This window comes from Dendroctonus ponderosae, unplaced genomic scaffold, assembly GCF_020466585.1.
Source record: "Dendroctonus ponderosae isolate FM_Combo_2020 unplaced genomic scaffold, Dpon_F_20191213v2 Dpon_F_20191213_150, whole genome shotgun sequence".
Lineage (NCBI taxonomy): Eukaryota > Metazoa > Arthropoda > Insecta > Coleoptera > Curculionidae > Dendroctonus > Dendroctonus ponderosae.
In genome coordinates, this window is record NW_026017638.1 from 9,304 (window position 1) to 35,943 (window position 26,640).

At 37.0% G+C, this 26,640-nt stretch overlaps 1 protein-coding gene across 1 annotated transcript; it reads left to right on the plus strand.

The window, feature by feature from the left end:
• Positions 1 to 1,391: 1,391 nt before the first annotated feature.
• LOC125503254 (metabotropic glutamate receptor 2-like) lies at positions 1,392 to 26,082 on the plus strand (the record flags this gene model as incomplete). Its single annotated transcript, XM_048663307.1, has 2 exons — positions 1,392 to 1,939; positions 25,940 to 26,082. Coding segments are annotated over exons 1-2 (609 nt in total), but the record flags the coding sequence as incomplete, so codon positions are not given.
• Positions 26,083 to 26,640: the final 558 nt, after the last annotated feature.

Genomic DNA, 26,640 nt, shown 5'->3' on the forward strand with positions numbered 1-26,640 from the left:
AATTGCAGATCTTTTGCGATGATATTTCCCATTGATCTTGTTTTATAAATTTTCGAAAACTAAAGCGCACTTTTTGTCAGACTCTTTAAGAGTCAATTGTTATGATTTTGCCAAAATCTGCGAAATTTTCTCAGGATCTGCAATTCTATACGCTTTAAAGCGATCACGAGATTCGGCTTGTTAAAATTTGGCAATGTGAGCTTTTTACCCGCTCTTATTTGCAATATAGAGATTTTTTAAATAAATTTTCTCACAATTTCCACAACAGTTTTGTTCACTAAGTTTGATTAGTTCTTAAAAGTGCACCAAATTCCTGCTCTAAAATGTACCAAATCAGCTAAATATTACGTTTCTGAAGCTTAGAAATTTCTGAACAAAACAAATTTTGAAAAATTCTCAAAAATCAATGGAAATTCCTCTAAACCTGAAATGTCGAAATTCTATTAAGTAGCAGCTGTGCTGTGGAGATGCAAAATACCTTGTTTACCTGTCTTTGAATAGATTTTATGAATTTTCAGACACTTTGACTAAGTTTGACAAATTTGCAAAAATCAACCAACATTCTCAGTTTGAAATTTCGCTCACTTAATAACTGGAGCTTTTGCGATAAAAACTACAAACATCAGCCCCTTACCTGGTCTGAATCCCGCCTTTTTAAAGCAAATTTTGAATATTTCTCAAAAACGAGCGGCATTTCGATTTTTATCTCCTGAATCATCGGTGCCTCCTCCACGTAAATCTGGGATTGTTTCTCTTTACTTGCATTTGATTAGATTTTACGAAACTAACGACTTCGGATGTGCTTACTTGCTCCGACTGTATTCACCGAAGAAAAAAGCTTCAGGACAATTTAAAAGAGTCCCCACAGAATGCTCGACGAGTTTGAAATATAACGCAATTTTATTATCTATAATACTTTAAAAGATTTCCCGTGGAAGCATTGCGGAGATGCTTTTACTGGAATATTCACCAGAGCAACATAAAGATACATCTTTTATGATATTGAGCCTGCCGACGTCTCCGCTTCCATCCAGCCTGTTCGTTAACTCGCAAACAGTCGCTATTTTCGTATGGCTTTCATGCGAAAGGTTGCAGCGAGTGTATCAATTTGATCACGTCAATAATAATAGCAGCAGAAACATATTTTTGTTGTTGAGAAGGAAGCGGATACACTAGTGCGAAAATTAGGGCAATATCTGTTCCATAGAGCGGAGAAAATGACGCAAAAACTCGTTGGTCGTAAAAGGCCGCAAATAAAGCTTCCATTTCATGGAAGCGGCGTAAAACCCATTGTGTTTGGGGGGCAATTCTTAACTCAAATCGCCCCAATTCACTGATTCGTTGCCAAAATCTCCTCAATTTCCTCAAAAGTGTTTCCCCACACGAAACGTTCCTTTTACCTTTGCAGCTTAATTCCGAATAGGATGAACTCATCAGGAATATTCTCAAACTAAACCCCCTCAAGCAGCAGCCATGAAGCTCGGAAACTACTTCTTTTACTCGTTGTTCCTCTTCATCCAGTGCAGTTTTGGACGCAGAGCCAACGATCGAAACCGACAAATCTTCCAACTGAAGGAAGAAAACATGTATCTCAATGAGAATGAGCTGATCGACAGCTTGCAAACTGGCAGACGCGAAAGACACAAAATCCGGCACCAGCATGAAGAAATCCATTGGCCAGTGAAGAAAATTGCGATTGTGGAAGGCGACATTGTGCTCGGAGGGTTGATGATGGTGCACGAAAGGGAGGATTCGGTAATGTGCGGCCCTGTTATGCCCCAAGGGGGCATTCAAGCCCTAGAAGCCATGCTTTACACTCTGGACAGACTGAATAATGATGAACCGAAGTTGCTTCCGGATATTTCCATTGGCGCCCATATATTGGATGATTGTGATCGGGACACTTATGGCCTGGAAATGGCTCTTGATTTTATCAAAGGTACGTAGAAATTTCCAGCTAGTGAATGTGGCCACTAAAGAGCGAAATAGATTTCGTAAATCCTCAAATTTTTTTGAATTTTTCACCTTTAAACTTGCTCGATAAGCAGCACTGAAGTTCACAGTTGAAGCAAGTTTACTCAAACCCCTGATCTCTTCGTATGTGCTGGCAAAGACCCGCTTGAACGATATCAATTTAGTCGCAAACTGGACAGAATTCCAATAAATTATGTTAAAGCAGGAACGTTTTGCCTTAGCAAATATCTCTGGGCCTTGCCGATATGGATTAGCTCTAAAAACGACCATGTCTGCTGGATAAAGTGGATCATTTGTATAGGATTGGGTCAAAGTCAAATGTGGCTTTAATTAATGAATCATTCCGGGAATATTTACGTTTACTTGGTGTCAAAATTGATGCAAATGTTTCGATTCTCCTTTGCATTTTTCGTGGAAAGTGCTCAGCAAATTCGGACATTTTCCACGCAATTAGTTAATGCAGTTTTAATTCGTTTTTCTTGCTCCAAATCGACTTTGCCTTGCAAAACTCTCACTAATTGGTTTTTAGTGTGGCAATTATTCAATTCAGTAATAACCAACTTTGCAGAATGCACATTTTCACATTTCCACGAACGACTAATCAACAGTCCAGAAATTCCCATTTGGACATGCAACTCTTATAGAAAAGTGCAGGTTTGCAAGCAAATCTTTCCCCTATACAATGGCCTTCGGGATTGGGGCAATAAGATAAATAGAACGACTTGTCTTCGTCCATTTTCAACATATTTCTGATGATTAATTAATGTGTTATTATCCAATTTTTCAACACCATAAAATTGCTTGGGCGGCCATCAGAGTAGATGTTTCCTGTCGCGGAATGTCCTAGGCGACATTCCTGATTTATTTTACCTGGAATGGCGTGCAAAAGTAATTAATCATGTTCTGGCCTATGCCTCAAAGAGATATTAATTTTCGGATATCAAATGGCGACATTCCAAATACCGGTATTTGTTATCGTCATACCTTAATTACTGTTTCAGCTGCAGACAACTTTACACTTGAATGAGTCCATTCCGCAGCTGAAATGGGATGACAAAGTTATTACTTGTTTCCGTTGCTTCTCTTCTCAATTTAATTCAAGGGAATTAACAGCAAACGGGGTTTATTGCGATTAAAAATACAACTCTGAACACAACAACATAACTATTAAATTAAAGAACAAAAATGTAATTACTAATTTGGATCTTTCACATTACCGACGTCTCTTACACGGTAGTAGCAAATGTTAATAGAATTACCAAGGAGTTTAATGAAATTAGTGCAAAATTATCTTATAAGTGAAATATCCAATTAGGGTGGATGATGGCGACGGCGTTTTGAGAGCTAATTGGCCAGTTTTGAGCTGAAGAAACCAATTAGAAGGTTCGCTTTTGTTCTATTGAAACCTGCCAATTCAAAATGTATCAACTAATTGACTTGTCGACTCAACTGTGCTGTTTCACGTTGAAGAGGGAGTTAAAAAGTAAGCGATGAAAGCAAATATTATCTCTGCATTCAAGGGAATTTTGCACATCACGAAGCTTAAAATCCAGCAAGAATCCTAATAAAGAGAGCTCGGATGCAGAAATAGTTTCCACTGGAATAACTGTTGTCTTTGGGAAATATGCAATTACAAACCGCCAAGTTCCGACTGAATTACCCGCAGTTTACATGTACTATGTATATCGGCGTACTAACCTAATATTTACTTATTAAGGGCTGAGGGCTCTAAATTGGTATCAGGGTTCGGATATGAACGTATTTGGCTCTCAGGTTGCAAATGGAGAAATAAATTATCCTTGAACCGAATTATAAGCTATTCTTTACGCGAAAAGCTCTATTTTATTCTACTCGGGCCTCTTGCAAAGCTTTTCGATTTTATATTTGTTAATTGTGTTTGCTGGACTAAAACCAAATGCAATTTTAAACAGGTCCTTTTTTAGATAGTGATACCTTCTTATTGAGCCTCAGTAGCGATTTGAAATTTTCGTTTTGGTCTAAAGTTCTGAAAATGTTAATCGAATGTGAGCAAAGTTTGGTTTTTTCAGCCAGTTATCGCGAAGTTGCACGCCTTTCTTTCAAAAATTGCAACTTCTGACTGAGTCTAAGTAACAACATAATATTTTCGCCATCTATTGGTCAGTTGTCGATAAACCGGTTCTGCGAATTTCAACAAAATCTGAGCAAATGCTGATTTGTTCAGCTAAATCAATGCTGCGTTGAAATTTTTTTCCGCGCTTTTACATATCGTTCTCCAAAAAATGCCAACTTCTGATTAAGCTGGCGTAGCAACTTCAAAATTTCGGCAAGGAAAGGCAAGTGTTGGGTCTACAAACACAAAAAAATTTGAATAAAATATAAGTTAATTCTGATTTTTGGCAACCAAATGAGCTGAATTGAAAAAGATTGTTATCGCGTTAATACTCGAGCTTAAATTTAAAAATTTAACTACTGATAACTCACTATGGAGCCTTAGTAGTAACTTTAGATTTTCGTCATCTATAGGTAAATTTCCGGTTAAAAAGTTCGAAAATTTTCAATACAATGTGACGCAAATTGTTATTTGTGTCAGTCTTATAGGCCCTTTCCAAAAAAGTGAGAACTTCTCATTCAGCCTCAGCAGCAACTTGTAATTTTCACGATCTATAGGCTGCTTTACAGTCTAATCGTGCTGATGATTTGAAGAAATTCTGAACCAATTCTGATTTTTATTAGTCTAATAAATGCTGGACTCAACAAGAATCTGGCTATTAACCACCTTTCTTAAAAAAATTAGGGCTTTTCATTCACGTTTATTAGCATCTGAAAATGTTGGCAATCTATAGGTGACTTGATATTCTGGTAGTTCTGAAAAACTCAGCTAAATCCGAACAAATCCTCATTTTTGTCAACCAAATCAATTGTGGGCTGAAAATTAATGTTTTCACGCAATTACACGCCCTTCCCAAAAATTATGAGAACTTACACTCTGAAACTCCTCAAAATTTCAGTAACACCCGAGTAAATTCTGATTTTTATTACTCATATCAATGCTGCGCTAAAATTTGTGATTTCATGCAATTACATGCCCTTCTTTAATGAACGGCAACTTTCTGCTGAGCCTCGGCAGAGGCTTCCAATTTTGGTCATTTATACATCACTTCTCGGTCTAAATGGCCTAAAAATTTCAGTGCAATCCGAGCAAAATCTGATTTTGTCAAATAAACCAATGCTGCGCTGTATACGAATTGGCGCACTGTGGAAAAAATCTTCTTCTGACGTTTCGCACGCACGACTGGCATGCATCTTCAGAGCCAGCGTCGCGCAAACCTTCTCTGAAGATGCAAGCAAAAACCTTGTTTTTTCGCCCTTGCAGAATTAAAATTACTATAAAATGGATGGAAAACAAATTAAGAAAACTTCTAAGCAAATTGAAAATCTAAATTCATCGACTAAAACATAACAATTTTTGAACTAGAACATAAAAATCTAACAAACGATTAACTGATGTACAACTTTTTTCTTCACCAGGGTTTCAATTTTTCAATTGCTCCCAAGCTAACATTGTGAAATGGAAGACTCCGCTAAAACTTCTCTTATAAAATTCAATTACAAAAGTAAAAATTAACTTTGGGCGGGTTCTTAGAAATACAGATGAGCGTTGAACTGAAATCGAATTAAAACAGGGAATCTTGTAAAAACATTAACTTTAGCGATTTCGTTGTGTTTTCCTGGCGCTAAAATACGTGTTTTTCTGGGCTCTTTATCCTTGTCCTTCCAGCACAGGTATTTTTTCAAGGTTTCAAGGGCTGCGAATTGTGAGCCAACTCATGCACGTAATTTATTGGAAAAGTTTCCTCTCAGTTGAGAAGTTTCACGCATTCAAAAGTTGCTGTTGAATGAAAGATCTTTACGCTTCGATGTACGAAATTTTTGTCATAATACTGGAAAACATCCATAAATATACTTATGCGGACTTAGAAAGGTTTCTTTGAAGGACATTTGTTTTTTTGAGTCGATAATTCCACATTTATGATCATCGCTTTGTCGGGACAGTTTCGCCCGAATGCATGAGACAATGCCCTGATGAATAAAAATTTCTATTCATATTCATTACAAAAACCCCATTGTGTCCAGATATTAAATTTCCGGGGACTTAATTCTTTCCCGAAATATACAAGCTTACATTTCGCATTGGGCCACAGTAACGAAGTTCTGTAATCCGAAGCCTGCAGTTTACAGCAATACTCCTTTGCGGCTTGTTAGCTAATTGCGGATTAAGCAGCCAGTAGGAAAATTATCGATAATATTTAAATAAGGCGAAAGTCGTTTCGGATCGTTTTTTCAAGTTTTACATTGACAAAGTCTGAAGTAAAATTTTCTTTCATAATCGGATTATTCACCGCCGGTAACTTTTTGTTTGGGACACGTCCAACTTAATTTATTGAGTGGAGCTTCTCTTAGCTGGAGCAGCTGCAAGAGGCAAGAATTGTATGTGACATTTTCCGAAGCCAAATTCCTTTTTCGCCAAATACACCGGGATGGCAAATCGCTTGTTATTTGCCAATGGATCAATCGCAGCCAGTTTGGATTACATTTCGGTTTCCCAACTGAACCATTTCAAGCATTTCTTATATATAGTATTATTACTATTTAGTTCAGATTATTTTGCAACGATCAATTTGCTTCATCGATATTTCCCATAAAAACACATGGAAAATGTTGCTCAAAAGAAAACATCATTCAGCGAACAATGGTTGGAAAACAAAACATTCAGTTGAAGCTGGTAAGACGAGCTGCATTGGCAAGATCGATTCGATGTTTTAGAGTTTCCCTTTCGAACGTGCCTTTAAAATAGTGTATCGAAGTGTATCATCAAATATTTCATATCGATAAAATATTGCAAGTACATCCGGGAGAAATACCCGGGCGTATGCATGTCAATTTGCTGGAAAGCATTCAATGTTTGTTCCTGGACCGCAGACTTGTTCGAAATAACAAATTTTCTGATGTATTTGAACAACTTTGTTGCGTTATTTCAAGTAGGGTTTTGAAAAATCTTTGAAAATGTCCCAATTTTCTTGATGCAGGGAGGTAAAGTTTTTTACTGACGGAAAACATCAAACGTCTCTAAGTGTTCTTAAAAAAAAAATTGTTGGTGGCATTTCCATTCGTTTCTGAACAATTTTTGATGATTATTTGTCGCAAGTATTTCAGTCACAAATTTTTTATATGCTCCCAATAAAACCAATTCTTAATCACCCTGTTTGCCCACCAGCACGCACCGTGCTATTCGATGTGCAAAATAAATTTATATTTTGATTAAAATTTAAATTTGCTGTTTAATTAAACTGGACGTCATGTACTCACTCAGCTTTCGACTAATTTTAATATTTATGAAGCTCATTCGGCCGCCACATGAAAGTGTATCTACTAATATTCGGGCTTCGTTTAAATATATAAATAATCGACAAAATAATGTTTAATCAAGTGGGGTGTTTCTGTTTTGGACCGTGTCCAAGCTAATTAGCTCACTGCGAATAAAAAAGAAACATTTTTAAACAGTTTTAGTTTGAACGGTCCAACTGTGGAGCCAGTTTATTGGAATTATTTTGCATATTATAGAAATTAGCCGGTGCATATTTAAATACTGCACAAGCGTTAAATTATTAAAGGAAATTGCTGCTGAAAATAGTCCCAGATGGTTTAGAATTTTTAGCTGGGTTTTATTGCTTACATTATAATTTAACTTTGGGACTTAATAGTAATTGGAGTTTTTTGCGCCTTGATATTGTGGTGGCAAAGAATTTCCTCTGTAAGCATCTGAGCAAACCACCTCTGCAGATGTGCGAACAACTCAACAGTTTAATAAGCTTAATTTTGGTATCTCGTTGGAATCCTTTCATGAGTAATTAAATACCTTTGCTGTTTGCTTGATGTAAAAGCTTCTTAAATATGTTCATCGTTTCCGAATTCCTGGCTAAATAATCTCTTGTCAATTAAAGTATTTAATAAATAACTCCAAACAGTTTACGGTGTTATGTAAACACAGATTCCACTTAATAATTCAAGCATTTTCTTTGCAGATGGACACATGCAGTACTTTTCTCACAGGCGAAATTTAATTAGGCCGAAAATAGAGTCAATTTTTGGTAAAAGACTTAAAAAACTTTAGCCAAAGTATTATTTCTAAACGAAATTTCAAAGTTTGGAGAATTTTCGGTTGCCGTTTTGAAAGGGAAATTTATTAGAAAAAGATTTAAACTAGAAGCTCGATCATCCAATTTCAGCATGCAACTGGCAGTTTCTAGTGCTATTAACGGCTATTAATTTCCATTTTCCACTGTCTCAGCTTGAGAAAAGCAGCACAAAGTGAAATACAATTGAAATAGTTCAAAGGTCTAGTGGAAAACACTGTCAATGCAAAACTAGCGAGTGAAATAGGCTTTAAGATCTTAAAAGAAAGCCGGCGTAAATTAGTTCTTGTTTAAGCTAAGTAAATTTTGAGCTTTGCAATAAATCGTGCTTTGTAATCCGTCTGCCAATTTTCGCATCGTAAGCTAAATCGATTTTACTACTAAACTAAACCCTTGCGGTAAATCTGTGATGGAATTATAGTAAACGTTGTCTGAATGTTGAATTATTAATTTTCAAACGAGAAATTTCGTTTCGACGACTGATTTTCTATTCCAACAAACCAATGTAATTATTTTCATTCGAAACAGGCAAACACCGTGACTGGCTGCCATTGTTGCACTTTTCCGTAGCAAACCTCGTTTTCCTTATTTTCATTAAATTACCGGGAAAATCGTCTATTTTCATGTTGGCAAAGGTGACCGAACAATGGGAAGGAAGTAATTATTTTTCCCGGTGACATCTTTATCGTTTTAATTTCGCTGATGTGGGCCGCAATTCAAACCAATTCTTTGCAGCAGAAATTCGGCAATTACTTAAATGGATACTCGATCGAATGCCTTTTTTTGTCTTGTTTTTGGCACCGATTTATCAGAAATGCATACTTGCACCATGTAGGAAAACCGCCGAAGTAAACTGTTTGGTTTAACGCCGTTCACCGGAAAACTTCATTATTTCCTTCTATTCATTCCATGGGCGTTGTTTATTTTGAATTTTTCCAATTTTCTAAATGGGAACTTTCGGGTGTTCTCCTCTTCAAAACGGGCTTTAAAGTTTACTTTGAGTTTTAGTTAGTTTCACGCAAATGCTACGACAATCCCACTTTCTTAAACGCACTTAACTTAACTCTTCTTGCGAAATTTTATAAAAATGCCTTTTGTTTCTACTTTTTCACCACTCCACTCCGGCTCGAAGGACCAACATTTCGTTTCTTCAGTGTCAAACTGGAATTTAAAATTTAATGGCACGAATTAAAAGCCAGCCCATATTTGAATATTCCTCCCATGCTGGCCGCCGAACGTTAAATAAATTCGCTACCATTCATTAGTATTCTCCATTAATTACATAAACCCTTTGTAATAATAATTAGGGTCTTTGAAAGCACTTGCCGGCTTCAAGGGTACCGCTATGAAGGTATTCGCAATTTAGATAACACTAATTAACAATATATAACAGCAGGATTACATGATTTGTTTCAAACAATAGCCGGCAGGACAAATTTTAATAATTTGTTCCAGTTGACTCGGAGTTTGCTCAGACCTCTTGCCTGCCATGATAGATGGCATGGTAAATAGAATATAACTGATTTTCCAGCTATTTGGGACAGCAAAAAGAGTGGGGTCTGGAACATGATTTATCTTGCCAGATGATAATGTTGGTGCAAAGTGTTCACTTGTAACTACTGAATTAATTAAATGGGCATTATTTTAATGTAACTGCTGTTTTAGCTTCAAGGGTGAAGGCGCTTTTTCTTAAGTATTCATTTCAGTTCCAGTTCTAGAAGCGCAGCTGGAAGCTCTGGAATATTTCGTTGCTCAACTATTTTTCTACCGAGTGTTTCCAACATACTTAAATAATTTTCAATGAGTTCTTGCTACGTCTCTTTATGCCTTGTCGAAATCAAGTTGATGTATACCATAAAGTTGTCCTGTTGCGTTTTCATCCTAATCAATTCTCATGTTTGCATTCTTTTTTGCAGCATTTTTTAGTTGTTTACTGCTCAGACCCGATGGAGTCATTTTAAGCCTTTTTGGGGTTTTAACGATATGTTCGTTAGTGACCCATTGAGAATCTTATCAGCTCCAAAACCCTGCATTTAGCTCAAATCAAAATGCGGTTATTAAATAAAATTCCCATTCCACATGAACTAGCGCTTCTATAACTCATTTATATCAAATGTAGTTGCAACGTTATTAAACTGACATTAACTGAACATTTTGTGCGAAATTTAAATAGCAGAAATTTGGATGTATTTTAACGCAACATAAACTACTAATTGCTCTGGTTATTCGGCATTAAGCAACGCTTAGAATTCGGTTAATTTAAATGATTAATCCCAGATGGCTTCAACTGCAACTGTTCACTACATAGTCAGGCAAGTTTATTCAAAATAAAACTAGCGGTTACTGCGCCATCCGAAACTTTGATCCTTTAATGCCGTTGGCTCACCAAGGGACCGTTTAAGGTCCATTCTAGGATGGGATTGCAATATCTGGAACGGATCCTGTGTTTATCCCAGAAAATACCTTTTAGGAATTTGTCGTGACCTTTCTAGGTGCCGACCGAAACTGAAGATTAGCTGGTGGAAAATCGGTGGAAAATGGTAAATAAATCGTCCCGTTGCCACTTGCACTAGGAATACTTAATACTGAAGAGAGAAGTTTTGTGCGGACAAACTTCCCAAATAAGATTCTTTATCTGGGTATTGGGCGCATTGGTTAAAGGGGAAGTTTGCAAATTTAATTTGAGCTGAACAGTGAAAGTTTGGAAATTTTATTATCCTAATTGCTGGAAGTAAACGAAAACAGACACAGGAAACTCGACAACCGCATGAAGAAGTTTTAGTTTGATAATCGTGTCAATTTTGAAAATTATCAAGGCGTGCGTTCTGAGTGCTTTAATCGATATTCGGTGGTTTTCACCCAAAATCTCTAGCGTTTAGAGCGATTCTAAAACTCGAAAATTTTCAGTAAGAACGGGCTTTTTTAGACCAACAATTTAGTGCGATTCAAATACAAATTTTCCGGTTTCCAGATTCACGTACTCTAAATTAGAAGTTATGAATTTTTAAAGCACAGCTTCTGGGCTGAAATTCGGTCTTTTAAACCAACATTTACCAATTCCGCAAAACTCAAGATTTCGTGCTATTTATATAAGATTTTGTAGTCTTCTTGTTTAAACAACTCTGGCTGTATTTGCGGAAATCAAAAGTTTCTATACAGCAATGTTTAAAAGTTATCAATTTTTCAAACATAAGGTACTGCTGAGCAAAAACGCTGTTTCTTAGTCCAACATTTACCCATTCTGCAAAAATCCGGATTTTAATAAGATTTCCTATGTGCAAAATTTAATTATAATAAGCTTAACTGCAAAAGTAGTAAGTTTTTTAACACCCCAAATTAGAAGATATAACTTTTTTAAACCCAGTGTTGCTGGGTGATTTATAAGATCAACATTTACCAAATGCGCAAAAATCAGGATTTCTTGCCATCGCTATAACATTTTCAGAATTTTTAGGCTCAACTATGCTCGGTAAACAGCAAAAGTTTCAATTGTTTACCGCCTCTGGATTACAAGTTAATTTTTTTTCAAGCATCGAGTGTATGTGGGTTAAAACGCTAATTTTAGTCCAATTTTTACCAAATCCTAAAAAATCAGTCTTAATTGAAATGCGCATCAAATTTCCACTGTTTGCAGGCCTAAGTTTGTGCTATTAGGAGAGGAAGTGCCATGTTTGTACAAGTGCTGGTTTAAAAGTTAGAAACTGTTCCAACATAGAGAACACCTGGGGAAAACACGCAATTTTAGACCAACATTCTCCAAATCCGCAAAAATCAGCATTTTTTTAAATTTCAATGAGATTTTGATCGCTTACTAATCGATGTCCATTCTGTATAGTGCAGAAGTTCACAGTTTCTGCCGGCGCTAGTTGAGAAGTTTGGAAATTTTTAAACATAGAGGGGATTGGCATTTTTAGACCAAGTTTTAACAAATCCGCAAAAATCAGAATTTTGGGCAATTTGAATGAAATTTTCAAATCTTTTAAACCTTGATTTCTGCTGTACACCCGCAACTTTATAACTTTCTAGATCTGCTATTCTGGATATTACGATTTTTTTACCACAGAGTGCACATGGGTAAAAACGCGAATTTTTGACCGACTTTTACCCAATCCGCAATAGTCGTTAAATTGCGCATTTTTACAAAGATTTTGCAAATTTTTACAGTCCTATCTTGGCTTGCAGGCTCTTGACTTGAAGTTTCTTCTCTAGAGTTCAAAAGTTGCAAGTTCCTACCGATTCATGTTTGGAAGTTATGGAACTTTTCAAGTTTAGATTGCACTTCTGTAAAATCATGCAGTTCTTGACCAACATAAACCAATTCAGGAAAAATCTGAATTCATCAGGATTTCCACAAAATTTTCAGGTTGTCTAGATCCAGGCACTCTCTCTAGACTGTCAAATCTTCAAGCTTCTACCGATTCTGGTGGAAAAGTTAAAAATTTTTGAAACATAAGTTGCAGCTTTTTTGAGACTCACATTTACCAAGTGCGCCAACATCGGAATTATGGATAAACCTTTCCTGCAGGTATCAGGAATTTCAAATCAACTGACCATCAGCTAGTTAACATCGCAAATTTCAACCACACTCGGCTATTGGCTTATTTGAAGTGTCGATTTAGTGAAATTTTAATCGGATCGTTGCTCTCTTGGTCAGCGCTTTCACGTAATGAATTCCTGCCCTACTCAAATGTTAAATGTTGAGCAACTGTTGCCAATATGAACAGTGTAATATAAGGGTGCACATCTGCCAGCAGTAGAACATTGCATTTCCTACACAACGATCCATGAAAAGGCTCTTTAACCCTTAAAATTGCTTTCCAGGAGCTTTCGAAAGTGTGTTTGAGCTTTAATTGAATTTCAAATGGTTGCGTGGAATTCGAAATGTTTTAAAGCCACCACCACTGACTTTCGCACAGTTCGACTAATAGACGAGAATTAAATCGAGATTTATTGCAAACATTAGAACGACTGCTGAAAGTTTGAAATATTTGTAATGTCGGTCAATCTCATCCAATAATATGCTTTTGATGGCAGCATCTGGCATTCTCGGGCGTTTTCATCCTTTTGTTTTTTCAGCCGCATTTCTAATATAGAAGGAAATAGTGAAACACTTCATCGCACGAAAACGAATACGTGAAACGCAAGCGAAAATGTCCGGAATAAGCATAAAATAACCGCTGATGGAATACGGATCGGCTGAAATTTGATTTCGGCCACTTTCCTAATGTTTTATCGGCCAAAATGGAAATGCAGCGTTAAACAGAGCTTTTTCAATCGTGAACTTGAAGTTTGACTGAAAGGCTTGAAGCCTGTTCAAAGCACAGTTATTTTTTCTCCATAACGCAGGCAGATGGTGATTGAAAAGTCACTAATAAAAGTCTTCTGTTTCTCACTTCATGCTTTTTGCAGTTAAAAATGTGGATATTTTTTGCATTTTATCAGCAGTAGCAGTTGAGCTTTACGCACTAATTTTACATGGATTTCGAAACGTTTGAATAGAAAAATATTGTAATCCTGAAAACGCAACGGTTGAGCTATGTGCAGCGATTAAAATTGAATTTTTTGAATACAATTCATATTTTGCTCGATTCGCTCGTAAAAATAATGAAATATGCGAATTTATCGGAATATTTGTTAAATACATCATTTGAGTCAAAAACGGTATTCGACGAAAACAGCCATGTTTTTTAAACAAAACTATTTGATTACATTTTAGGCAACGAATGGCGCATTTCCATACAATTTAAATTTCCATTTGAAAAGGAAATACGTTCATATTATGTTTCGCTTCTAGTTAGTCAATAGCGATTTGATATAGAATTATATTACATATTCTAGATTAAATTTAATTTAATATTCGCCATTCAATAGTGGAAGTATCCATATGGTTTTATGTTGAAATGAAGCTTTAAAATGATGGAAACTGCTAGGGACCTGAAGTAAAAAACCCTTTTCTTTGAATATTGAGAAATTATATCAATAGTAAGTGGAAAAGAGCCATATTTTTTGAAGAGGTAGCTTGGAATAACCATGAAAATTTAATGTAGTAAAACTAACGTGAACGTGAAGCTGTTAGGGCTGGAAAATAATCAGCAAAAAATAAATGCTTAAACGTTTTCCATGTTCAATTTTGGGACTAAACCCGACATTTTCCATTTTTAAATAAAACCGTTTTCTTCGTCACGATTCAGCGGTGACGTTCCATATCAATTACTGTTCCGAACATCTGGAAGGCACTCAGACGATGGAAAAACGCGCTTAGACTTAAAAAATTAAAAGAGTCCTCCGCCTACAAAGACACGTCTACAGTCCTTTCACAATTTCCGTGAAGTGTTTATTGACTTTGCAGGTTTCATGCATTTCGGCTTACCGCCAGCCTCGGATGTTGGCTTTCCGGTAACCGTGTCTTATCCAGCAGGATCAATATCCAATTGACTTGCAAACTCGTTACAAGTGCAGGAAAATGTTATTGTAAACGACACTGTTCTACACTGACAAGCTTAAGTTACACACACATCGAATTAAGCTGGCAGGAATATTGTTTTCATAGGCTTTGTGCAATCGGTGCACTTGGAAGTTTCTGCTTAAATTTATTTTGAGGGCTTTCGAGCTCTGGTTTACTTGAACATTTCCAGCCGAAAATACCGCTGGATAATTGCGAAAGTGGATGCTAACGCAAACGTAAAATCACATGGGATTTTACGTACAGTGAAAGTTCGAATGATAAAATGCACTGTAGATTTTTCTTCCGACCATTTCCCCCGTTTCAGGGCGAGTAAATTCAAATGTCAACTGCACGCTCCCTCACACAAAACAGGATTTTCCATTCGGATTGAGAGATGATATCGAGCAGAATTCATTAAAAATCGACAGTGAGCTGAAAGCCACAGTGTATTTGGAAACATGTTGAATCCTTATTTTTTTCTCTTCTTAACGACCAAATTCATAAAGCCACTATAAAAATTAACTGAAAAGGCGATTGGTTCACTGTCCATTATTTCTCGTTTGTTTTTCCACTTCCAGGCTTCCACCCTCAAAGTGGTGCTGGTCGAGCAAGCAAAAATCAGTTTCACGTTATTAAAAACATCCACACTAACAAACTTCATCTTTGTTAATATTGATCCACATTTGACTAGTTCAGACTGCCAATTTCAAGGCCCTGAAGTTCCGTATGTGCCTGAAATTAATCCTTGAAAACAACTCGAATCTAATTAGGCAACCACTCAGCACTAATTAACGCGCATCAATGCGAGAATGAATACACTTGGAGCAGCACTTTGGTCGCTTCGAAATAACGCCTGGAAGCCTGTAGGTTTCCATTATTTGGCAAATAGAGGAATTATTTAAATTGCAAATGTTTTCATTACTTGTATTAATTCCTTGAGCGCGTTCCCTTTCCGCTTCAATCGCTGGCTTTTCCGAAAGAATCATAAATCTAGTTCCAGGGTACAGATTCGGGATCCATAAAGTGGCGCGTAGCTCTAGGCGGAATTATAATAAAATGGCAATGAATAATGAGATGCCCGGTTTAATCGAGGCGATTTTTCTTCGGCCCCTGCTATGTTAAACGCAAAAGCTTTGATTCGGGTGATTTCTCTGATTTTCCACGAATTTTTGATAGCATAATTCTGCCAATTGGGCCTATAGAACAAACACTTTTTCAGTCCGAAAGAACTCCACGCACCAACTAAGTCAATTAAACTGCGAATAAAGCGGTTTATATCGGTTTCTTGCTATCGCCAGCCCCTGCCAATCGGTAAATAATTAGCAGCCAAACTATTAATAGAATGAAATTAATTATCCATTCCGCCGGTGCTTGTTAATGAGAAAACTTGGGTGGGAAAAGGCGAAAACTGTCAAATATTTCAATTTAACAGCCCCTAAGTGAGCTAATTGGTTCAGCTTGACGACGGTTAGGCAAGATTTTTTTAAATAAATATTTATCGGAACTGGAGACTGGAGAGTCTAAGGAGTCTAAAGACTGAAAAGGGTTTGGAAGACCTGTTCTGCCTTCCTTGTATATTGCAGATTGACTGAGAAACAAAGCATTCGAATTTACCAACCAGCATGTTTCAAAACGAAACCACATTGGTTTATTTCTACCCAACCAGAATTGCCTGAAACGTAAATTAGCCGAACAAAGGGTCATAACGTTTATTACAATGGAAATGAGAGTTCATATTGAATAGTTTACCTGTACATGTACGTCTTCCTAAAATTAATAGGGTTTATTTAATGGGAAAAGTTTCCGTTGCCAGCAATCCATTAGTTCGCATTTAAACTAGATTATTCTATTAGAATTGATTAAAAGTTTCCCATTTGTTTCGTGCTTAACATTGTGGTTTTGTGCACTATTTGGACGAAGTTTGTCTTGCAACCCGAATTAGTTTTATGACCATTAGAATGTAATCTAATTATTACTGCTTAGTTGGTTGTAGGTAAAATTCGATTATCGCTGCTGGCAGAGCGCTAGATTAAGAATAAGTAAAGTCTGGGGAAATTTTACACTACTCACGTTGAGATTCGAGTCGCTGAATGTTAAACGGATTATCTATCAGGTCGTTTATGCGAACAGATTTTCCTTGCCAGGTTTGAACTTTTAATATTCTGGCAGCAAAAATTTCATACTTTATTGAGACCTGGATCTTGTGTGGTGTACTTTTACCAGTTTTGTTCCGCATTGATATAATTTTGTCCGCTGTTTAAAATATTGGGCTGTTTTCATGCAATTGCAATAAAATCTAAGCCGGTAAAAGAACGCTTCCAGCTTTATTTCATACAAAACCGTTTTCAGTTTTAAATTGAAAATGCTTTTGCACAATAATTTGCTGGGCTTAAATCGCGATATTACTTAATGCCAGCATTGGGTCATGTATATTTGCTGCTTTATTCCAAACATTCACCAAGTGTTTGGAAAACTTTAGATTTATGAGGATCGCTTGAGCGCGGACTTTTACATGCATAATTTGAGAGGTTTAGTAATAAAAAAACTCGGAGGATGGATTTACTGCAAGATTTTCAGTTTGCAGTCATTAGAGCTGAACGGGGTTGGCAGCTTTCCTGCTTTCAACAGTTTACGCAATTTGTAATAAAAAGGGTGTTTGTGTAGACAATTCACATACGTGGCTGTTGGGAAAAGGTTGGTAAAACTCTATTTTTCCGTTTTGAAAAACGCTCGAAATTACATTTTTTCGAAAAGTACACTCAAAACCTGGGTTCATATCTCAAAAAAATCAAAAATAGAGGATCTGGAATAGTTAACAAGTGACTTTAAGACTGAAAGGCTTCAAAAACACAGACACTTTCGAGTTGCTTTGCAGTTTCCTCAACAAAAATTCCACCCTCACTTCAAAAAAGTTGCAATTTTTCGACTAGCTGCAAAACCTGCTCAGAAAATTGTACACGGCTCATTTTCTCAATCAGCAGTTTCAATCACAAATCATTTTCTCATCTGCTTCAGAATAACCAAAAAATCTCCAATAACTATTGGAGATTGATTAGTGGTTTAGAGCTTAAATGGCGGAAATTTCAGATTGATTGATTTAAACTTGTATTTTCGATTTTGGCTTTTTTGCGAAGAATTTTACCAAATGCGCTTAAGCCTAAGCGATTTAGTTTAATTGTTTGAAAGGTTTAGTTGAATTTTACCAAGGCCCAAAGGAAAAGCTTAAGTTCTAATTACGACCGGAACTTTTTGCGGACCATTTTTCCGAAATGTCTGCGCTCCAAACTACACAAGGTATTGACTGGATTTTTCCTCCGTTTTAAAGCAAAACCGTGGGTTTATCGAATCCGAAAAGTTTACTTCAGTGGCACAGAAGAGCGAGCTGAGAAAATGTAACAAACATTAGTTTAAAAACGTTTTTCTGATCTCAAACATTAGATCATTGTCGCTACTTTGACAACACCGTTTAGCTTCAATGGAAAGCCAGTGGCTTCCACCACAGGTTCTGGAAGTTTAGACTGAATACCACCATCAGGCTACTGGTTAGGATTTTTTAAGTTGCACACACATTTTATAATTTTTTGCAGGCTATTTTGCCAAACCGCCTCCACACAAAATAACACCAGCTAAAGACCTGAGTGTAGCTCTATTTATTAGCTAAACGCTCATTGTAGAAACAGTGAAAATTCCAATTAAATCGGGCACTGGACTGGACTGGGGACAATTTTCAAACCATTCAGTTGCAAAAGTGTTTTTTAGGCCTGGCGCATTTGGAAGGCTGGCTTTCCAAAGTGCCTCTACGCCAACCAGTGCAGGTACTGTTAGACTTTTGCCCTCAATTGAAGAAGCAAAACTGGGCTTTGAAGAGGTAAAACGCTCAATGTCGTCGTTTAGCACCTGGATTCTACAGAATTTTTTAAACATCGACTAGACAAGTTCAGTTAGGCCCTGGCTCTTGCCTCAAGTGATCGGGAGTAATCAGAGGATAGTGAGCGAATGTTCAATAGATTGCTTTAGGAAACATAATAGGGCAAATTCACATCTGAAATTTACAGAAATTTAGGCAAAATTTCAGAAACTTTCAATCACATTAATGTATCCATATTAGAAGTTTTTCCGTTWWAAACMTTYGCTGGAACAYTGSAARTTGCTGCTTTGASCGGAKKTTRAACATTCAAACGTAGAGAGCTGCAGAAMGTTATTTTGGGGMAGGTTTKCWGGCCAAAAAATTACCCAAACCCTCATCTCTCGAATACTTGAGGATAATCSGAGGATGTTGAATATAGTTAACAAATGGTTTTAAGAGTGAAAAGCGGAAAATTTGATCAAAAGCGACCGCCGACACTGCAATCTAGGATCCATTAGACGCAAAAAGTTGCAAGACTGCGCCCCTTGCCGTCATTCCAGGAACGGCTCGACCGTCTTAATGATATAATTAATGCAAAACAGAGAACGAAAACGCCCTGAAGCGTGAAATAAGTCCCCCATCCATCGGCCTTGTAACATGCCACACGATGTGTGAGCCCCGTTATATAACGTTCGAAAATTATGAGCATCTGAAGTCAAGCGAATGCACGCAACGACAGTTTTGGTTATCTCGAAGCACCAACGCTTCTGCTTTATTTATACCAAAGTTACTTTATGCCTCTTTCATTATTTATCGGGACTCGCTTGATCGATTCTCAGAAAGTATGTCGCCAGCTTGTCTAATCGACTTCAAAGTCAGTGAGTCTGGAAAACATGAGCGTGTTCTATTCGAACGTGTAAAATTATTGAAATATTCCACTGGGCCTGTTTAAGACACGGACAAAGACATGGAAAACGTGTAAAAGAGTGAAGAGGACATTGAGAATATGAGCCAATTGGACAGGGATTAAGGAAAACCGCTAAAGTCCAGAATGATTTAAATGATTATGGCAAGCCACATTCCCTAACTTTTAAAGGTGGTTTAATTGTCCCATTTTCGAAAAAAAATTTACTGGCAATGTACTAGCTTTAGTGCAATTCTTGCACATTCAATTTTCTTACCAACTCCTTTGTTGTTTCTCCATATCCATATCTAAATCTTTCACAAAACAAACACTTTCATTGATGATTCTCCTTCCATGTGAAGGGCAATGCCTCGTAGCATGTCTGACCCAAATTAATCTCACGTTCACTTGGCGCGCCAGATATGTTGTCCGATTAGCCCCCTTTAAACACTTGTGGATCCGCCATGTAAATTCGAAATTAATTAGAGGCGCAGGTACGCTGGAAAGCGTTGATTAATTCCCAGATGTTCAGGCTGATCGGTCTTTGACTTTGCGTATCACGTTCCGATTTTTGCGCTGATGTCTAATCCGGCTCGAAGGACCACCAGTTTTTCCCCTAGATTTTGCCTGCAGAATCACGCAACCAGGACTTCATTCAATAAAAAATATCGTTAGCCAATGGTTAAAAGAAACCAATCTGGCATGTGCCAGTAACCCCCTATTTAGTCAGTTCCTTGAAAAAACCGATTGCCTACTCAAAACAGCAGGAAAGTGCTGATCGGTGAACTTTCCATTGGACTTCCTCTGACTTTAACGATCGTTCGAAAAAATTCCAACCGCCGAAATTCAGCGCCTTTATTGTGAAAATAGCGATCATTGTGCGAAATCGGTGACCCAGCAAAGCCTGGAAAAGCCGGGCTTGTGTCAAAATACGGGTAATTTATTGAACTGGGGTCTCTTGAGTCGGAATCAAGCTCATTTAATTTTTTTCTTAAGCAACCCTCCAAGGTTTGGGATAAGAGGCGCAAAAACGCTGTAAATGATGGGCGCAGATTAAACACCCAATTCTTACACATAAACGTAATGATACAGATTTAAAAATAGTGGCTGCTTATCTGGAAATTGCGTCTGGAATGACTTTGCAAACGACTTGCTGAAACTTTAGGTAGTTGCCGGTAAATTTATAGTTGCGCTCATATTAAAACGATATTTCAAACCTACTCCTCCTCCCATTAGCTTGAGAGGAGGCGCAGCTTGAAATTGAGGTTAATTTTCACAGCACTAATAAGCTTAATCTTAAACACGGAGATACTTATTGCTGGCATTTAAGGACATTTTCGCCAAGTTCACTCTGGTTACAATTAAATTATCATTTAAGGCTAACTAGCTAATTTCACCGCCATATGGGAGCAAATTCTCAATTAATTTACCCGTTTTGAGGCTTCGCAGTTTCTCATTTTCAACTTGGCATGAGTGTTTGGAATGAAAATCGGTTTTTGAATAGAACATTTATTTGCGCGATTACGACTTGATACCAGTGTTCTAAACGAAATTTGCATTTGCCTGGATTCCAAATGTTCACTCCATTGCTGCTGCCTTAAAGCGATACTCTGGAAGCCTGCAGGAAATTACAATTCTACAACACATACGGGTGAAAGTGAAGGAGAAGGCTCAAGCAAACTCGAACTTCGTGTAATCTGGACTGAAAAAACTGGCAGTTGAAAGTAGCAAAGAAAAAACGGGAATGAAAGTTGGGATTTGCATAATCGCGTTTTGTTAACCGTCAGCCCCAACATGAAATAATTTCCATTTAATAAATGTTTTTATCGCCTACGGGTGTCCTCGACATGACAACTCTGATATATGCAGAAGACCGCTCTTTTAATGTGACGATAAAGAACATTTTCCGAGCCTTTTTTCAACCTCTACGGCAATCATAATTTAAGGGCGGAGGATTTGTTATCGGTGACAAGAAAATGATTGAGAACTGGCTGGTGAAAACTAATGGGGCTGTTTGTAGAAGCGATAATTGCAGGAGGTCGATCGATATCAATTATTCAGTGCACGCATACAAAGACAGCGTTAGAAGCTTCATTACTGAATATCTAAACTCCCTTAAATATTTTGTGCCTGGTAACCAACAGTTGGTTGTATCCGGAACCATTTCAAATGATCATTTACAAGTGGTTTTTTCAAAACTAAAATAACTGAATTAAAACTGAAGAGTTTTACACGGCTAATGTTTAATCGCTGTTTAAATTCTGAATCGCTTTTACAGCGAAAGGTGAAATGTCCTGAAAAGCATTTGGATTTAAAATTTATGCAAAGCGAAATAATGTTTAACTGTCGGAATTTCCTGGCAAAGGCTGAGGCAGCTGAACATATTTGAATGTTATGAAAATTCCATTGTCCTGATTTTCAAGTTGAAATTGAATTATTTCCCATCCGGAAATTTGGATTTTTTTCAGCAACGCTGGTTATTGAGGAAATTTGAAGCGATCCATTGACTGATTTAGTTATGGGCCCGAATGTGACTGGCCCATTAAAGCGTGTACAATTGAGGGAAAAATAAAAATATTGGGCCCTTAAGTCATCCGGTAAAATTTTCCAAATCCCTAATTGACTAGAAATAATACGGGTCAAAAAAGTAAAATGTGTGTCATACAATCTTCAGTTATGAACAGCCGTAAAACACTCAAATCGGTATGCATAATGGTTTTTTTCATAGAGTCGAGTCTGAAATGTAAACAGCTAGCCATACTTTTCAGTATCGCTATGAAGTCGTTAAATCGCCTTAAATGCACTGAAATATTGTAGATAAGCCTGCAGCGAATGTTGCAACGTTAAGCCGATTACTATTAAAGATTTCAGCTAAATGCCCGCTGTTCCCGAATAAATATTAAGCATTTGCAAAGATATTTTCAGTTTCAAAATCCATACGTTGCAGGTTCAAATCGACTAGCGCCCAAATGTAAGTAGCATTGCAATGCCTAAAAAAAATGCAAGTTATCGATGATGTCAAGCAAATTACACGCGCTGAAAATTCCAATTTTTCCACACTTTGCTCAAAATAATATAGTTCGGGGACCTGTTACGCTCGGATAAGACCGAAAATAACAATATCGCCCTGATTTATTGGAACATCCCACAAACGCCAATATCTCATCGGAATATTTTATTAACTTTACAAGATAAATGGTTTTATATTTCACGGCTTTCGTGTTTGTCGCGTAGCAAAAACTGCAATTTATCCTCGGGAAATATATTGACATGCAAAATTGAAAAACGTGTCAATTTATTTGCAAAGCCCTCACTGTCGATGTGATCATTTCGTGGAAATTCAACAAAACTGTTCAGTGGTGGTAAATTGGCAATGGGATTTGAGGCATTTTGAGTTTTTTTGCTGTAGCGCAGAACCAGTTTAGTCGCTCAAAAGTTTCGATCAAAAATCAAAAGTCTATATGTGTGTTTTTTCACCTCAACTAATTGTTTTCGGCTTAAGAAACTCCTCAGTAAACATCAAAAAGAAGTTTAAAGATTATAGAAAAAACGTTAAAAACGGCATTAAATGGGCAAAAATTTCACATATTTCAGATCTGGAGGATTTAGCGAGTTTTTCAACGCACGCCTTTTGCATTCCTTGCGTCCTTGTGGTAAAAATGATAATAGAATTTCGGGCATTTCAAGAAATTCTACTTGTTTTGAAAAAATCCACTTCTACCGCTTATAAAATTTTCGGTCAAAAATCGTAATTGCACCTACGTACTTATTTAGTTCAATGGATGGTTACCGACCTAAGAATCTCCAAATATAAAGTGCATGAGCATAAAAAGATTAAGCTATAAAATAGAAAACCACTCAAAATAGGATAAAAAGATCGCTTACTTTGGAGCTGAAGCTTCTAGCGTCTGTATTAATCGGCATCTCGCATATCTCGCTATCTTTTGATGTAATTGTTGCAAAATTCGAGGGTTCTAGAGATACTTGAAATTTTTTGAAAAATCCGCCTGTACAGCTATGAAATTCTAGGTCAAAAATTGTAATTTTAAATGCTCGTTTTTTGAGTTTAATTCAGTTCTTGCGTCCTAAAGAGCTTCCCAATAGGCGCATATAAAAGGTTTGAGTGAACATGGAACCTTTTGACGACTAAAGCCGTGAAATGTTCAAAAACCTACAGAAATAAACCAAAAATGTCACTTTTTTTCGGATCTGAAGCTTCTGACGAGTTTTTCATTCAACGCTCGCTTCCATGTGATGAGCATGATGTAGAATTATATGCATTTGAAGAGACTTGCGATTTTTTAAGATAGCTTAAGACACTTTTGGTAAAAAACGTTTTTCAGCTCAATGAGGGGCAATTCGACCTAAGAAGAAGCTCTCCAGTCGGTTAAGCATTGTGACCTCCCAAATGCAGCTAAACATGGACTAAAACGCCGATTATTTCGGATTTGAAACTTCAAATGATATATTTTTCGAAAAAGTGTAATTTTCAGCAATTTGACCTTTTTTCGACTAAAAATCGACCGTTCGATTTTGTGTTTTTCGTTTGAAAAAATCGTGTCAATTTTCCAACGTCTTCGATTTGGATTTCAAAACTAGTTTACACTTATATTAATTATTACATATATTTTTTAAATTTGTTGAACTTTCAGTTGCCACTCTTTAGCCAACTATTTCTTAAAAACTTTGTAGTTCCGAAACTTGTCCAATAAAAGAGCCGCCCTCTTCACCAGACTTGACATCCCCTGACCATTTTCCTGACTTCAGCCCGACATATTGCCCATTTCCAAACGCCTTCGGATGAATTTTTCAATAAATTCCCGGTCGTTGAGCTTCCAGCTCTAACCCGAACTGGCATCTAAATGTGTTTTCCATACGCCCCCAATGTTTTAATCAAACGTCTCACATGACGAGGTATTAATAATGCACAATGCAGCTCAAGAGTAAATCGCATGTTGCCTTTAACAGTAATCTTTGCAAATCATTTGTTAAACTAGTCTGGTTCAGAGCGGGTGGAAAATATAATTAATTGGCGCATACATTTTGCTCGAATCTATGCTAATAGTCCACCTTGGAACATGCTCTGCTTGTTCCACCCAGCTCGTAATCATATCGAGTTGGCAATTTTTTATGTAGGAATAAAAGGCAAAGCGATTTTCAATTAATTGGCGCGTTTTCAGTCAATTAAAAATAGCATTTCCAGTCATAGTTTCAATAGGAAGAACGTGACAATTGCTTTAGACGAAATTTCAACTGATGTTGAAGCGGTTGAGAGGTTGAGAGCGCCATCAATTAAATTGAGCAACGAAGGGAAATTGCATAGTTTTCCATGTCCTGTGCTGGAAAATCATTTTTCATTCTTTGTCGGGAAAATTGTTTGATATTTTTAACGGCAAGAGCGTATGAATTTTCCCACATTGATTATGACCTGGCCTTGGCTTTTTATTCTTGTACTCACTTTCCATGCATCATTTGCAGTTGTTTTATTGCTGCTTTGATCTTGTCGCTTTACAATTGGCTGCTGAACTGAAATCCAATGAATTCCCCCAGTTTTTTTCTTCTGTTATTGAACGAATTCCAAGGCAATTTCTAACTAGGTCCTTGTCATCAGGAAAATCCTCGAAACGTTCCGTATAACAATAATTTATTCCATCAATCGGTAAAGCCAGCTTTCCAGCTCATGGAATTTCTCGATCGGATAGCTGTCACGAACTGGATATTACCTCGATCAAACTTTTCCGCCCATTTCATTCAAACAGATGTATCAAAAATATAAGAAGCCCTTTGCAATCCACCCGTGCCGGCACTTCTATTTAGTCCAATTTATAAGTAAATAGAAAACAAATTCGGTTTTGTGCTGCGGGCCAGTTAATTTAACTTTTCTTATATTCATGCGGAAAAGTTTTCCGCCTCTTGAGGACTTTGACAGCTTCTTGGACCAGATGAAGGAAAACGCATAATTGAGAAGGCAAGTTGTGTTCACAAGGGTTTTTTGAACGTTTCGCTTGTCTCGGCAATAATAATTAGCTAGAGTCCAGACGTTAATAGTGCATAAAAGTAAAGTTTTCCAATTAAAGCGATTACTCAGCTTGGCATAAAAGCAGAAAATTACCGCAACAATACACCCAAATAAGATTGATATTCTCATTAAGACCCCATATGTAGCGATGTCCGCATGTATCATGCGACTCCTGAATTAACTAGCAACTCACGTAGCTACATGAAGGTGTCGTATAGCCTGGAAAATTTACTAGGTGCACTCCGAACAGTTCAAATAATTAATGAACTTTATAGTGCGCGAAATAATGCTCCAATAAAAGCTCAGCCGCACCTTATCCAGGAATTTTCCACCCCGCCTTGCCGTTATATGCAACCTAAAACGGCGCTAAAGTAAATGATATCTATTACTAAGTGAAACTGGCTTCCGGTGCTCGATTTTCCTGAACCCTTTTTAGGGGAAAATCGCAGTTTTTGCTTATGGCTGTTTGCAAAAAACACCTTTCTTCCGCCAAATTTCCCCATGAAAGCATTGTTGCAGTTTGTGTAGAAGCTTCATTGCCTTCCCTAATTTCTAACGCGTTTTTCTCTTTCAGGCAGCATTAGTAACATCGAGGGTGCAGAGTTCCACTGCAACAAAACCCAAGTGCGAAAAATAATTTCTGGCATCGTGGGAGCCGCGTCCAGCGTTACGTCCATTCAAGTGTCCAATCTACTTCGACTGTTCAAAATTCCACAGGTGAGTACATTGGAAAATCTCATATACAGGGTGTCCTCTAAGGATATGGTCGATCGAAACGAAGACGATCTACTGCTCTGCTTCTGATGGTTACAATTCTGCAGAAAAAGGTTATTACATATAACTGAATATGCAACTTAAAAAATTTAACTTTTGAAAAAATTCCCAAAAATCCTCAAAAATTTCCAAACCCAAAACCGACCAAACAAATCTGAATCCAGCTCTCAGAGCGGTGTTTGCCACACAAAATAGTTTGTATTCGCTTTTTGCGCCAAAATTTTGCGAAAAAATTTTCGAAAATTGTTTTAAATTTTAAAATCGCAAATTATCACTTAATAGTCTTTAGAAAAGTGGAAGCCAAAAATCTTGCCAAAAACGAAATGAAGACGTTTGGAAAATAGGCCACCCTCAGGTCAAAAGTCTCTGTTTCTCGATGAAAAGTATTTTTTTCTCCAAAAGCAAGAATCAGAAAAAAACATTTTATTCTTCAAAAAATGTTCAGCCTCTTGACATCCACTCAAAGCAATTTTTTCAAATTAAAAAATTAACTTGAAAAAA